At 39.9% G+C, this 16,686-nt stretch overlaps 1 protein-coding gene across 17 annotated transcripts in view; it reads right to left on the reverse strand.

Moving 5' to 3' along the window:
* UBAP2L (ubiquitin associated protein 2 like) overlaps positions 1-16,686 on the reverse strand; it is a 51,680-nt gene that overhangs the window by 22,933 nt on the left and 12,061 nt on the right. For 10 of the 17 annotated variants that reach the window (XM_066262015.1, XM_066262009.1, XM_066262011.1 and 7 more), the window contains exons 5-11: positions 13,160-13,328; positions 12,281-12,376; positions 11,714-11,759; positions 10,744-10,856; positions 7,495-7,554; positions 5,602-5,654; positions 3,979-4,064 (exon numbers count right to left, since the gene is read on the reverse strand). In XM_066262015.1, coding sequence (XP_066118112.1) covers positions 3,979-4,064; positions 5,602-5,654; positions 7,495-7,554; positions 10,744-10,856; positions 11,714-11,759; positions 12,281-12,376; positions 13,160-13,328 — 623 coding nt within the window. The remainder of the gene's footprint in view (positions 1-3,978; positions 4,065-5,601; positions 5,655-7,494; positions 7,555-10,743; positions 10,857-11,713; positions 11,760-12,280; positions 12,377-13,159; positions 13,329-16,686) is intronic. The other 7 variants (XM_066262021.1, XM_066262020.1, XM_066262019.1 and 4 more) reach the window with 1 other exon arrangement.

The raw sequence follows: 16,686 nt of genomic DNA on the forward strand, positions 1-16,686 counted from the left end.
TAGAGAGAGAGAGAGAGAGAAAAGTGGGGGAGAGAGAAACATCTATTCGTTGTTTCATCCATCCATGCACTCACTGGTAGATCCCTGCATGTGTCCCAACTGAGGATCAAACCCACAACACCGGAGCACTGGGCCAACACTCCAAATGGGACAATGCTCCAAACGAGTTACCCAGCCAAAGCAGCTACTGTTTCTAGCTATGATCTAATGATGTTACCAATCATAATATTATTTAAATATTCTTAGTAAAATGAATTTAATGAAATATCAAATGAAAATTTTAATACAACAGTTTGATAACTGGGCCAAAAGTTACTAATTTTTACCCATAATTTTCTTTTTAAAGCAAGAGAGACAGAGACAGGAAGGGACAGAGATGAGAAGCATCAAATCGTAGCTGCAGTATTTTAGTTTGTTCATTGATTACTTCTCACACATGCCTTGATGGGAGATGAGGGTAGCCCTTGAGGGAAGGGGCTCAAGTCCGAACCAGTGACCCCTTGCTCAAGCCAGCGACCTTGGGCTTCAAGCCAGCAACCTTTGGGTTCATGCCAAAGACCATGAGTTCATGTTGATAATCCTGTGCTCAAGCCAGCAACCCCACACTAAAGCTGATGAACCTGCACTCAAGCCAGCAATCTTGGGAGTTCCAAACCTAGGACCTCAGCATCCCAGTTCGACAGTCTATATACTGCAACACCACCAGTCAGACCCATGGTTTTTTAATACTGAATACCTGCCATTACCAATATTTAATATGTAAAGGAATATGCTGGAATGCTGGCATCTTTAAGTGGCTTTGGAATAAGAAAGGTTTGAGGAATTCTTTCCTAACTTTCATGAAATTTCAAGTTACCCATATATAATAGAAATATATACACTACTCACAAAAATTAGGGAATATTTTATTGCTTCATATTCATTTTGAAATAAATTTTTGTGAGCAGTGTATTTGTTGCCCTGGCTGGTGTGCCCAGTGGATAGAACATTGGCCCAGCGTGAGGATGTCCCAAGTTCAATCCCCAATCAGGACACACGTGAGAAGTGACCATCTCCTTCTCTTCCCCTCCCTCTCCCCCTTCTCTATTTCTTCCCCTCTTGAGCTAGTGGCTCAACTGGTTTGAGTGTCGACGCTGGGCACTGAAGATAGTTCGGCTGGTCTGAGCATTGGCCTCAATTGCTGAGGACAGCTCAGCTGATTCGAGCATTTGCCCAAAAGGGGTTGCAGGGTGGAGCCTGGTCAGGGTACATGCGGAAGTGTGTCTATCTCCCCTCCTCTCACTTAAAAAAAAAAGATCATCAATCATTAGTTTTTCGTTCTGCATTGCGACACCTTAGTTATTCATTGATTGCTTTCTCATATGTGCCTTGACTGCGGGCCTTCAGCAGACCAAGTAACCCCTTGCTTGAGTCAGTGACCCTGGGCCCAAGCTGATGAGCTTTTTGCTCAAACCAGATGAGCACGCGCTCAAGCTGGCAACCTCGGGGTCTCGAATCTGGGTCCTCAGCATCCCAGTCCAATGCTCTATCCACTGCGCCACCTCCTAGTCAGGATAAAAAAATATATATTATATATGTATATATATTATTTACATATATATATCTGTGCTTTGCCCCCAGTTCTTGGCACAGAGTGTCTAAAACCCTTAAAATTTCCTGAGTCATAGAGTGATCTTTTGTTACTCATGAACCCCTTTCAACCACGAGGTTATTCAGGATATTGCCTCCCAGAGCTTCAAAACAGGATCTGGTAACCAGAAACACCAAAAATGTGATCAGACAGTTAGAACATTTAGCCCTTCTATATCCCACCCACTTCTACAGAGGTGAGCTGAAGATTAAACCAAATTACCAATGACTTAATCAATCATGCCTATGTAATGAAACTGATAAAATACTCTTGAACAATGAGATAATAGTAAGCGCGGGGTAGGTGAGCACATCAATGTGCTTGGGAAGGCAATACAATCAGAGGGCATGGAAACTCTGTACCCTACTCCCATATTCAGCCCTATGTATCTCTTCCATTGGCTGTTCCTGAGTACTGGTTATAACAGACCAGTAATGGCAAGAAAAAATTCCTGAATACTGAGTCATTCTAACAAATTATTAAACCTCAGAAGGGACCTGTGAGAACACCTCCAAATTTGTAGCAGCAGGGAAGACGCATGGGTAACAACCTGGGTACCCATTTGCAGCTGATGTGTGACGCGAGGGCAGTCTTGTGGGACTGAGCCATTAACTTGGGTCTGTGCTAACAACTCTGGTTAGTGTCAGAATTAAATTGCTGAACTTGGTGTCATAGAACTGCAGAACTGGTGTGAATAAATGGACAAATAGTTGGTGTCAGAAAAAAATAAACATTACCACTAGTTCAATATCCTGAACATCCCACTCCTATCTTTAGAACTTTCCGAGTCAACAGTGATCATACTCAGATCTAGAAATAATCCAAGAGACTTTCAGGGGATAAAAACATTCCCTGATGATGGTACCCTCTCTACTGACCCCAATACTGAGGTTCAAGTTTTAAAAAATCACTAGCCAGATCCTAGAGTAAAAGAAGGATGACTATACTCAGTGGGTTCAGTGGACCAAGATCATAATTACAAAGCAAATTTAGACCTGACCAGGCAGTAGCACAGTAGACAGAGTGTTGGACTAGGAACACAGAACCTAGGTTCAAAATCTTGAGGTTGCCTGCTCAAGCGTGGGCTCATCCGGCTTGAGTGCAGGCTCACCAGCCTGAGCACAGGGTTACCAGCTTGAGTGTGGGATCATGGACATGACCCCATGATTGTTAGCTTGAGCCAAGGGGTCATTCACTGGCTGGGCTGGAGCTCCCCAATCAAGGCACATAAGAGAAAACAATCAAAGAGCAACTAAGGTGCCACAATGAAGAATTGATGCTTCTCATCTCTCCCTATCTATCCCTCTCTCTGTCTCTTACTAAAAAATTATATGTAAAAAAATAAAAAATAAAACAAATTTAGAAATAAAAACACTTTCACTTTCAGCTCTTCTCCACAAGACAAACTATGTCATGCTAAGTTTTTATTTATTACTTTGAAAGATTTTATTTCTTGATTTTAGAGAGAGGAGAGAAAAAGAGAAGAAGGTGGGGTATGAGGCGGAAGCATCAACTACCTATAGAAGTTGCTTCTCATATGTGCCTTAACTGGGCAAGCCCAGGGTTTCAAACCAATGACCTCAACATTCCAGGTGGATGCTTTATCTACTATGCCACCACAGGTCAGACTTATGCTGTTTTTGGTTTTTATTTTTTTATTTAAGAGAGGAACAGAGGGGGAGAGGGAGAGAAAGGGAGGGGGGGGGAGAAGAAGAGAGGGCAAGAGAGGGGGAGACGGTGGAGTGGGGGGGGGGGTGGAGAGAGAAACATCAATCTGTTCCTGTATGTGCCCTGACTGGGAACAAACTGGCAACCTCTGCACTTCAGACAATGTTCAAACCAACCGAGCTATCAGGCCAGGACTCATGCTAAGTTTTAATCAATGCCTGTGATGCTTACCTATGTAATTAAATGACTACGTGGGAGAAGAATCAATGTTAAAATTGTAATACTGCATACTGACTTTTCAGTCAGTAGATAAACTAGTATCAAATCTTATAAATCTGCCTGACCTGTGGTGGCGCAGTGGAAAAGCATCAACCTGGAACGCTGAGGTTGCCAATTTGAAACCCCAGGCTTGCCTGGTCAAGGCACATATGGGAGCTGATTTTTCCTGCTTCTCCCCCTGTTCTTTCTCTCACTGTTCTCCCTCTCTAAAATGAATAAATAAAATCTTAAAAAAAAAAAATCTTATAAATCCATCATTCAACTAAAAAGGTAACTAATCTGATTTGGTTTCCATTACTACCAACACTATGGGAGCTTGTAAAGGCCCAGTGCCACTTTTCCTTACAGCTATCTCAGCAGATACCTTTGGGTGGAGATACTGAATTTTACCACACACTTGCCTCTGACCAGCAGTGATTGTCACATTCTCTGCAGGCAGAGGCACTGAAGACACATTAGAAGCAGTGAAGATCTTGGTCTCAGAAAGCTGGAAAACAGAGAAATTAGTCACTCCTGGTGTTAAGTTACAATAAGAATCCTGACATAAGGGGAGATCATCAAGAAAAAAGGAAAACCCATTGAAGAGGAAACTACTCTGAGGAATCCTGAATAGACTGACTTTGAAGCCCCTTCTAATAAATGCTTCATGATTTTATCAAAAGAGAGAAGTAAAATCAAGAAACTCAAAAGTATACAGTAGAGTCATATAATATACACACTAAACTTACATAAAGGTGAAACTTACATAAAGGTGCTAAACAGAAAAACAGAGAAAGCCCTTTACATTTTCCCATTATAGTTCCCCACTTCCATCTCTACACAAACCATACTTGGCTAAGACAAAGATAGAAATAAAACAGTTTATTTTTGGTTTTTAAGCAGTAAGGCCCAAGTTAAGGTCTTATTAGGGCTAATTTTACCCATATGCAATTTTTGCTTTACAACTGACTTTAGTACACCTAATCTCTCCACTATAAGACACTAAATCCAGGTAAGCAATTATAGGGATTAATTTCTCATACTATTCAAAAGCTGATTTTGTTTTATTTTGACTTTTTAAAATCTCTCCTTTAAAAACAGTATGTATCATTCTTCGAAAGTTGCTTAAGCAGATGAGCCAGATTTTAAGAGATTATCACAAGGCAGTCAGTCTAGCTCAGCTACAACAGAAAATAATCACTCTGATGCTGATGCACCTGAAACTTTTAAAACTCAGGTCTAGCAACCAAAACAGTTTAATATATCATTTCCTCTTACCATAAAGATCTTTGTTGCCTGAACATGAGTATAAGCAAATTAAAATGTTAAAATGGAAGTTTGCCCATGATCACTGAAAACTGTTATTCACAGCAAAAGCTTGAGGTGACCAGGAATCAGCAAAATTCTTTTACTCGGGTTCTACTCCGGTGAATTCATAGAACTTGTTTGTATGCCACCTATACCACCCATCTATGAGGTTTCCAAGTTGAGTAAAGCTGGGATAAAGCCAAGTCTACATCTTCATCTCAATTACACTTAGAAAGTTGGGCTTCAAGTAACTTAAAAAGGTTCCAGAGCCAATCAGATGATAAGACTTGAGGACTTGGCACTTTAAGTCTCCCTCAGTATCCACCTCCAAGCAATTCCAGGACCATGTACCAATGCTTCAATGTGAGCTCTATAGCAAACTGTTCCAGGTAGAGTCATGTGCCACCGGTAGCTGTTAATTCACTACCTAACTCCATCTCCAGTGCCCTACCCAACCACCATCTCTTCCTGGGATAAATCCGACAATCAGATATTTGGACTTACACAAGTGCACTTGCCCTTTCCATAGTCTGGTTCCACAGAGTCCTGTTCATGCCCAGTCTCCTTCATATAACATATGTGAAATGTTCTGGCTCAGAACACTATTTTGGATGTAAAAGTTTTGGGTCAGAATCTTAAGGATGAATTTTGGGGGTAGAAACATACCCATTTTTTCTATCCCTAAACACCACGTAGGGATAGAAGGCACTAAAGAAAAATGACCTGGAAATACCTACATCTTCATTCCAATCTTCAGTTCCCCACTCCTCTGTTGCAGTCCTCCATGCACCTGAGAATAAAGAGAGAACAGTAAATTTAAGTGCCAGTACATAGCACGTGCAGAAAACACTAATGCATTAACATATTTGGCAGCCAAAAGTGTAACCAGAATTTAATAATCAGAAGGGATTCTTGGGCTTCAGAAGGAAGAAGAGACTATTTTGAAAGGCATATCTCAGAACACCAGGGTTCTAATAAGATTATGATTTCACAGCTACAGTCAATCTTTGTAACATGTACAGCAAAGAGAGAAAGAGCAAGAAAATGCGAGAGAGCAAGAGACCCGAACAAACCCAATGTTCCAGGCAATCTCTGACTTAGTGAGTGGTCAATTCAGTGAAATGGCACCAACCAATTAAAACCAGAACAAAACTCCACCTATTTATCTGGTATAACACAATACTACAGCCATTCTGAAGAGAGATGGCAGCAGTGATAGAGGAACACAAATGTTTGCCCATGTGACAATGAAAAAGCAGTGAAGAAGGAAGGCTGAAATCCATACTAAGAGCACTGACAACTGGCTGCCACTGGAATTTTATTTAAAAATGCATACTCAGCAGAAATAAAGTTTATAGATCTCATTGGTTTAACTATAAGGAATCCCTATAGATCTGCTCTTTTCAGAAGACATTGGACAAAAATAAAAATAAAAAATAAAAATTTCAAATATGTGTGCTAGTTATTCTCTTACTCCTAATCATACATGAAATGTAACCTGCTGAGGGCACAGCAGACAATGGGGGTGTACACTCTCCTCATGTTGGTAATAACAAAGCTAGAATAAAGTTTCTACAAGAGAGATTCATAGCAATCAAACCACCTTCCACATTCCCCTTGTTTTGCTTCATGTATACACATATCCTTAGAAAGGACCTGAACTTTCTTAAGGAATATGGGTGAGAGTTTCAGTGAGAACCAGGATTCTTCCCTTTGACCAAAGGACCACAATAAGAAATAAAAACCTATCTGTAGAAGGGATAAGAACACTCTTAATATTTTCTTCTCTAGAACAATATATATATACATAAAATAACTCAAAGAACTCTAAATGGAAAAAGCTTCTTACAAAAATGAAAGTCAGGCATTCAGATATTTCATCGTCACTGAAGAGAAATATTCTAACATCTACAAAAGCCATCTGAAATTATTCTAAACATTTAATAATGAAAAATTCTATTTCCTAGAAAAAAAAAAATTCATTGTAATGCCTTTCCCAGGACGTTAAAATTGCACCAGGGAAATCCCAAACCATTTTCTACTGACAATGTTCTTTGAATAAAACTGAAGTCCAATCTCAGTTTAGACAAGTTATAGACCACATTTTCTTTTCCCTCTCTGGTGACACCACTCTTCCTGACCATTGGTATCCATCCAAATGGAACCCAAGATCTGAGTTAATGCATATACACAATCCTAGAGTTGGAGGTAACCTGAGAAGTTATTTACTGTTGGGAGACAATCTCTCAATGCAAGAATTTTATTTTCTGCACTCTGGCAACTATATCTGGGATAGAAAAGAATGTAGATTCCTAGTTGATATTTTCTTAGATAGGATATTTGAAAATGACTGAGGAAGAGGAGTACGTTGAAGAAGCATTAAGGAACAGAAAGAGTGTAAATGTTCTGAACAACAGATAAGGGTTTCCATTCCATCAGCAGAAAAAGCACAGTCAATGTAAGTATTCATTAAGTGAACAAAAATCTTACAAAGCAAAAACAGGTATAGAATATGGCAGACAAAGACAGAGAAAAAGCAGAAGACAGAAAAATGACATATCCACAGATATTTCAGTTCATAAAAATCTATAAAAATATCCGGGGCAGTTAGGCGCCTGGATGTATCATACCAGGAGCAGTCTCAAATTTTCGGGGATAATTTGACCCCTCAACCCCAATGAAATCAAGTCCTGAAACAAAAGAGAAAAGAAAAGAAAAAACAACCAGTGAAATTTTATTTGTGAATGAGAATATTTGCCCCCAATACACAATTCCCAGTGTACCTGTGGATATTTTAAGGGTAGGTTTGAATTTCTTTTTAAATTAAAAAAGGATTTAAGTTTTATCATGAAAACGTAAAAAGAGATCATGCATAAAGGTAAGTTCATTACTGTGAAACTAACAATGAGAATACATGTTACTACACTTATACTAAGATGACAGCAGCATTACATAATTTTTCCATTCAGCCACAAACCACTGATTTCTGATTATAGCCTCCCCAAATCTGCGATTCTCTACTCAGTAGAAATAAAGATACATCTTCTGTTTTTCCAACCAGATCCTTGTTGAAATGCTAAGGTTTTCAATCCAGGACTGGGACTTCATGCCTCATTTTCTATCCACAACTGAATAAATCCCTTAACTTCTATCATCTTTTCTACCAGTGATAAAAAGCCAAATACTGGACCTGGCCAGTTGGCCCAGCAACAGAGTGTCAGCCCAGCATGTACATGTCTCAGGTTCAATTCCCAGCCAGGGCACACAGGAGAAGCGCCCATCTGCTCTCCACCCTTCCCCTCTCCTTTTTCTCTGGTCTCTCTCTTCCCCTCCCGCAGCCAAGGCTCCACTGAAGCAAACTTGCCCAAGCACTAAGAATGGCTCTCTGGCCTCCACCTCAGGTGCTAGAATGGCTCTGGTTACAAAGGAGCAACACCCACATGAGCAGAGCATCGCCCCCTGGTGGGCATGCCGGGTGGATCCTGATTGGGCGCATGCAGGAGTTTCTCTCTGCCTCCCTGCTTCTCACTTCAGAAAAATACAAAAAAAAAAAAAAAAAAAAAAAGGCCAAATACCCAAGAACAAACTAGAGCTCAAAAACAGTAACTTATATTATTTAGACTGCTACCACTGCCTCTACAAAGCCATCAAGAAATGAATAAAGACCAGTTCTAATGCCTCCAAAATATAGAAAGTTAAACTAGAAAAGGATAGGCCCTGGCCGGGAAGCTCAGAGCATCATCCTATTATGCCACGGTTGTACATTCAAACCTCAATCAGAGCACATTCAAGAATCAACCAATGAGTGCATAAGTAAGTGAAACAACAAATTGATGTTTCTCTCTCTTTAAAATCAATTTAAAGAAATAGAGGCCTGTGATAGAGCGCTGACCTGAAAAACTGAGGTCACTAGTTCAAAACCCTGGGCTTGCCTGGTCTAGGCGCATACAATAAGCAACCAATAAACAACCAGAGTGAGGCAACTACTTCTCATGCCCTCCCCCCACATAAATCAATAAATCTTAAAAAAAAAAAAAGCCCTGGCAGGTTTGCCTCAGTGGATAGAGTGTTGACCCAGCATGAGGATATCCCAGGTTCAATTCAAGTCAGGGCACACATGAGAAGGAACCATCTGCTTACCTTCCACTCCCCCTCCCCCTCCCCTTTCTCTCTCTCCCTCTCATAGCCAGTGGCTTGACTGGTTCAAGCATTGGCCCCAGATGAGGAATGCCAGGTGGATCCTGGTCAGGGCACATGCAGGAATCTATCTCCCCTCCTCTCACTTAAAAAAAAAAAAAAAAGAAAAAGAAAGAAAAAGAAAAGGGCATTTCGCCCTGGCCGGTTGGCTCAGCGGTAGAGCGTCGGCCTAGCGTGCGGAGGACCCAGGTTTGATTCCCGGCCAGGGCACACAGGAGAAGCGCCCATTTGCTTCTCCACCCCTCCGCCGCGCTTTCCTCTCTGTCTCTCTCTTCCCCTCCCGCAGCCAAGGCTCCATTGGAGCAAAGATGGCCCGGGCGCTGGGGTTGGCTCCTTGGCCTCTGCCCCAGGCGCTAGAGTGGCTCTGGTCGCAACATGACGACACCCAGGATGGGCAGAGCATCGCCCCCTGGTGGGCAGAGCGGCGCCCCATGGTGGGCATGCCAGGTGGATCCTGGTCAAGCGCATGCGGGAGTCTGTCTGACTGTCTCTCCCTGTTTCCAGCTTCAGAAAAATGAAAAAAAAAAAAAAAGAAAGAAAAGGGCATTTCATAGCCAAACAGTCAGAAGAATTTACAAAGCTCTCTTCTTGCCAGTAACTTAACTCTAGCCTCCACCAACTGGAAAGTTGTACTCCAAATAAACATAACCTGGTAAATGAAAAGCAAGAAACATTTAGGACCTGAAGTGAAGTGTATGTAACATCTTGTAGGTTGTAGATGAGAAGCTGTGCCAAAGACCCTACCAAAGACACAGAGATAAAGATCACTGACATTTAAAAAGGGGAAAGGCAAATTTAAATGGTTAAAGAGTCAAAGAACCTATTTCCTGCCCTACTACATATTAACTCATTCCCTCCTTTAGCAAAGAAAAACAGTCTCAGGCTCTGTATGTGCTGGCACAGCCAGAAGGTGGTACCTGATCTCGTAAGACCAAGTACTCTGAAGCTCAGAGGCTGTGCTTATTTATAGCAGTAAAAGTATCTTACTCCCAATACATCTTGGTAAATCCCACAAGCATAACATAACCTTAAATATATATACCCTACCAAAATAGAGGCACCAAAGTCAGCTAACAAAAAAAGCAATCTTATTAAAACCCCATAACACTTTACCACAGCCAGAAGACTGTCCAGCAAAGAGGGCTAGAAAATCTCAAGATTTCCTTGTTGCCCAGATACTGAGATTTCCCAAAAATGAAAGGGAGAAAGATACTCCTATCTCAGTATCAGAAAATAAACTGACAGTAGGCTTTGAATCTAGACACTCTTCATCTCTGTAAGTAGTGACTTGGTTAATTAATTTGGGATATCTTTTCATTAGGCAAAGCTAGTTACCCTAACAGAAACACTAGGAAATACAAATAATTATAGTCAAATAATTCTGAGTTCAAATACTGACAAATATCTTCACTGCTCTTTCAGTCTAAGTTTTGTCATCCGGAAAGTGATACTAAATAATGTCTATTGTAAAATAGTGATGAAGGTCAGGTGAAATAGTTAGTACAATGTGCCCACTAACACAATTAAGTAAAAAGAATACACAGTAATTCAAGTGTGATTTTCTCCCTTTCCCCCATCTCTGTACCCAAAAACTATTCCTCCACTTTATGTAACTATAACCTCAAAAAAATTATTTCCTTAGGTTCCCAGAGACAAGAAATGAATAATAAACAGTCACTCACTCGTCCCATCATCTGGCTCGAAGTGGCCAGTGTTGTTCCACGTATTGCCACTATTATTGCCATAGTTATCATCAGTATTGGCTGGCTCTGCATAATCAGCTGGGTTAAAGGTTCTGGGGGTGGGGGGTGGACAACAACAAAAAGCTTAAAAGAGTCTCTGACATCTTAACATCATCAAGAAAAAACTCAAAAGAGGAGGGCAATCAGAATCATCACTCTCCCTTTCCTAGTACAAATCAATCGCAGCCACTTTCTAAAACATATGCTGTCAACTTTTCCTTACCTATCAGCCTATCTAAAATTTCATGATATATCCATTTTGGGTCAGGACGCCAATAATAATAAAATCCACATGAAGATTTTAGGAAGATAGTAGGTATATGCATTCAATGAAACTATGTAATATGAGATAATGATCTAGGTGGTAAATACTTAGTCCTAAAATATAAACCCTAAGTCTACACACCTTTCTGATTAAATAGTTAAATATCTTTTTTTTTTTTTAATTACATTTTGGTTAAGGGCTGCCTACTATTATTCTCAGAATATCAATCAGCTACTCTAAAATATTATGGTAATGCTTAGGGAAAAAAATTAAAGACTATTAACATTGGATTGCCTGACCAGGCGGTGGTGCAGTGAATAGAATTCCGAGGACCCAGGTTTGAGACTAAGAGGTTGCCAGCTTGAGTGCAGGCTCATCTGGCTTGAGCAAAACTCACCAGCTTGGACCCAAGGTCGCTGGCTCGAGCAAGAGGTTACTCTGTCTGCTGTAGCCCCACGGCCAAGACACATATGAGAGCAATCAATGAACAACTAAGGTGTCGCAATGAAAAACTGATGATTGATGCTTCTCATCTCTCTCCGTTCCTGTCTGTCTGTCCCTGTCTAAACTTCACTCTGACTCTCTCTGTCCCTGTAAAAAAAAAAAATTAAAAACAAAACAAAACATTGGATCAATGAAACTTACCCCATTCCTTGAGCAGAAAACCTTCCTCCCCGCCTACCAGAGCCACCTAAGGAAACAGAAAGAGAAATATTTTAGAAGTTAAAACAAAACAGCCTTGTGACTGAAGCAGCTCTGGAATAAGCGGTTGATATTATCAGATGTTTTTTCTTATTCTGTAGTACACCAGATAATGTAATACAGTAGGACATCACTATTGACAGTGTTCTTTTGCTGATCAGACTGCTGGGTCTTCAAGCAAACACAGTAATATCAACAAAAGAACTAGAGGAAACAACATCCATCTTCTCACTGCCCACTTAGCAACCTTTAAAATTTTCATGACACCTCAACAATTAAGGGAACTAGACTCCATGTGAATTTTAAATAATGTAGACCAGTGTTTTTCAACTTCTGGTCCATGAAAGAGTTAATCATCCTGGTGTATAAAAATTAGAATCTATAATCAGTGTCTAGAATATTCATACAACATATCAGGGTGGTTAACTTCTGCAGACCAGTGGTTGAAAAACACTGATGTAAACCTACAAAACTAGTAGAAGTATTTCAATACCCCACCAAATTGATCACCTCTGCCTCGTCCACGACCTCTTCTGCCTCTTTCTGTGCCTCTTCCAGAAGGCCCTCCACTCTTGGTGCCATCTAATCCATTTTCCTGACCCCGGACTGGGGGAAAAAACACAGATGGCCAAGAAAGAGTCAATAGAACATATGGAAATATATAAATGGTATGTATGTATACTGGTGGGAAGACAAAAACAAGAGAAAAGGAGTTGGAAGGATGGGACATAATTACTACTAGGGAAATGGTGATAAAACCACAACAGAGAGCTGTAAGTCAAACTGTACAAATGGTCACAGGGTAATTTCATACCAAGCCAGCGGCTGCTGTTAGAAAATGCTAATGTATATACAAGGAAATACGACTCAGACATAAGAAATGATAAAATACTGCCATTTGTGATGACATAAATGGACCTTAAGAATATTATGTTAAGCTAAATAATTATAAAAAAGCTAAGAACTACATAATTTCACACATAGGTGGGATATAAAACTAAGAGCATAGACATAGACAAAAGTGAAGTGGTTACCACAAGAGGGAGGGGAAGGGGAGTAAAGGGAGACAAATATATGGTAACGGACAATACTTTGACTTTGAGTGATGGCCACACAACACAATGAATAATTCACATGCTATGGAGATACTTGAAACCTATATGTTCCTATGGACCAATGTCATCCCATTAAATTTAATTTCTAAGTTAAAAAAATAAAGGAAAGGGAAAAAAGCTAATGTAAGAAATGCCAAGGTCTAAGAACAGATAAAGGCAAGAAAAATCAAAAAGGTAATATACTGGTTACTAGGTCCTGCCTAATAGCACCTTGACACCCCTGAAATCTAGACATTAATGACCCACAGCTGGTTTGTTAAAGCCCCATGCATACACTCTCGTCCACGGCTGGCACCTCTTCCCCGTCTTGGTGGCCCACCACGTCGTCGACTATAGTCTCTGTCCCGGTCTCGATTTTCTTTGCTTTCTTCATTGGATTCCGTTTGGCCACCATCCTTCTGTCCTGAGACTCCCTTCTTCTTCCCGACCATCTCCCAGGAATGCTAGAGGGCAGAGCATTCATATCTAATCAGCATGGACTGCTATAAAGAAACCAGAGATAAAAGCTGGGACAACTGTTAACTGTTCTCTCAGCATCCAAGTTTAAGATACTTCTAATTAGTTTACAGGTATCGATCGACTTACAACCTATACAACTTACGACCATTCGACTTTACGACCACAATCACTAGCCACGACTGCTCCTCGTCTGGCAGTGCAAGTGTTGCCCAGCTGGGCGTACGACAGTGCTGGCCAATAAAATGTTTCGTACATGTTTATATATTTTGATATGTTTTGCAATTTGGAAAATGTTTCCTATGGTATTTTTTACACCTGTATTTTGCATTTTTGTATGCACCTGTATTTTGTAATTTTGTATGTTTTGCAAATATTAAACCAGTTGTACTGGTAATGCAGTGTTTTACTTAAACCTGATGAATGTAAAAATAAGAAACAAAATAGTGTAGAGAAGATACAAATGGCATAAAATGAAGAAAATTATGATAAAATATGACTTAAAGATTTTTATAACATCACTTCACAGTACTGTACATATAGCCTACTCAACTTATGACCAAATCGTGTTACGACCTGTCGGAACCAATTATCATCATAAGTTGAGTACTAGCTGTACATCTGTTTAAATGGAGGGTATATAAAGAGCCTCAAAACAAACTACACCTAACACTGCAAAATTGAAGTCCTCTGGGGGAGGTGCTAACAGACTGTAGGGATCACTTCCAAAAGGACCACCGAGATCCTTAACCAGTGCAGACACTTGGCATATTAGTCCAAGGACCTATATAGTTACTGGTCCCTAGTTTTCTATTTTTCTTTCATGTTTTTACTATTATTTTTAGATTTTATTTATTCATTTTAGAGAGAGGAGACAGAGACAGAGAGAGAGAAGAGGGGGAGGAGCAGAAAGTATCAACTTCCATATGTGCCTTGACCAGGCAAGCCCAGGGTTTCGAACCAGTGACCTCAGCATTCCATGTTGACGCTTTACCCGCTGCAGCACTGCAAGTCAGGCCATTGGTCCCTAGTTCTCAAGTGTGTTTCCTGAGCCGAAAAAAACTAATTTCTTTTGGATTCAATGATTCTCAACATTTTACAGTTTTATTCATGTGAAATAAAGAAAAAAACAAAGTTTCTAAAAGTTAATTTTGAATTCAGGATGAGTACACAGCATTTGACTCAGGCATATTCTCTAATCAAGCAACCCTGAATTTAGAAGGAAAATCAACAACTATACCTACTTCCCACCCAAGCCCCAATTTCCTTGACTTAAAAGACCAACTAGCAGTCAGGAAGGCACAACCCTGGCCCTAAGACATGCTGACTATAAGAAGCCTTCCAATCCAAGTTTGACACACTGTTTTCTCCCCTATACTTCCTAAACTGATAGAATTCAATTCAGCTTTCCAAAAAACGAAACAGTATATGATTCATTCCAGAATTCAGTAAAGAAAATTCGTGGTAAGAAAAATAAGCTTTATAGTCTTATTCCTCAAGAAAATGAGTTTTGCCTGAACAGGCGGTGGCGCAGTGGATAGAGCGTCGGACTGGGATATAGAGGACCCAGGTTCGAGACCCCGTGGTGGCCAGCTTGAGCACAGGCTCATCTGGTTTGAGCAAAGCTCACCAGCTTGAGCCCAAGGTTGATGGCTCAAGCAAGGGGTTACTCAGTCTGCTGTAGACCCCCGGTCAAGGCACATATGAGAAAGCAATCAATGAACTACTAAGGAGTTGCAACAAAAAATTGATGTTTCGCATCTCTCTTCCTTCCTATCTGTCCCTATCTGTCCCTCTCTCTGACTCTATATCTCTGCCACCAAAAAAAAGTTTTGTTTTTGTTTTTTTTGTTTTTTCACAGAGACAGAGTGAGTCAGAGAGAGGGATAGACAGGGACAGACAGACAGGAATGAAGAGAAATGAGAAGCATCAATCATTAGTTTTTCAATGTGTGTTGCAACACCTTAGTTGTTCATTGATTGCTTTCTCATATGTGCCTTGACCGTGGGCCTTCAGCAGACCGAGTAACCTCTTGCTCAAGCCAGTGACCTTGAGTCCAAGCTGGTGAGCTTTTGCTCAACCCAGATGAGCCCGCGCTCAAGCTGGCGACCTCGGGGTCTCGAACCTGGGTCCTCTGCATCCCAGTCTGACGCTCTATCCATTGCGCCACCGCCTGGTCAGGAAAAAAAAAAAAGTTTTATAAACTTAAAAGTTTTAAACATACACATACCTTGATTTACACATATTTTTTCAGGAAATATATATAAATAAAAGTTCCAGGAGAAACAATACATCTTTACTATCCTAGTTACCATATAACCCAAACAACAATGGTCCCGGTGATCAGCAATAGCTATCTAATATTGGACAGCTTTCAAGAACATGAGCTACGTATAATATAGAATTACTGTTTTCTCAGGGTTGTTAATAATATTGTGGTCATATAAAAGAGCGTACTTCTTTAAGTGAAGCGTGCTGAAATAGTCAGGAAATAAGATACTATGGTACCTACACTTCCAAATAATTCCAGGTGCCCATTAATGGATGAATGAATAAAAACGTAGCATCCATTAGATTACCAATCCTTACAAAAAAGTGGAATTCTGACACAATACACAATTATGAATCTTCAAAATATTATGCTAAGTGAAAAAAGACACAAAAGGACAAATATTTTACCTAATATATGCAAATTCATGAAAACAGAAGAGGTTACCAGGAGCTGACAGGAGGGGGAAAAGGGGAGTTTTTATTTAATAATACAGAATACCCATTTTGGATTCAGTCTGAGAAATGAAAAACTCCTGAAAATGGAGAGTAATAATGATTATACAACTTTGTCAATGTAGTTAATGCCACTGAGTTATACACTTAAAAATGTTTACAACAGTAAATTTCAGGCACTATATATTTTAACTAATTTTTGACGTTTTTAAGTTCAACAAATTTAAAATTATAGTAAAGGCCCTGGCCAGATAGCTAAGCTGCTCAGAGCATCATACCAATATGCCATGGTTGTGGGTTTGATCCCCAATCACAGCACATACAAGAATCAACTAATGCACCCATATATGGGTAGAGCAACAAATCGATGTTTGTCTCTCTCTAGAATAAATAAAAGTTAAAAACTAAAATTATAGCAAAAACATATCTATATATTCTAAAGTCTACAATAGTTTACAAAAGTAATAATTTAATGTATTGGCCAAGAGTTTGCTTAAAGGCTTTAATCACTGTAAAAAAAAAAATAGAAGACCAGATAAAGAAGATGTGGCACATATACACCATGGTATACTATTCAGCCATAAGAAATGATGACATCGGATCACTTACAACAAAATGGTG

This window comes from Saccopteryx bilineata, chromosome 2, assembly GCF_036850765.1.
Source record: "Saccopteryx bilineata isolate mSacBil1 chromosome 2, mSacBil1_pri_phased_curated, whole genome shotgun sequence".
NCBI classification, from domain to species: Eukaryota; Metazoa; Chordata; class Mammalia; order Chiroptera; family Emballonuridae; genus Saccopteryx; species Saccopteryx bilineata.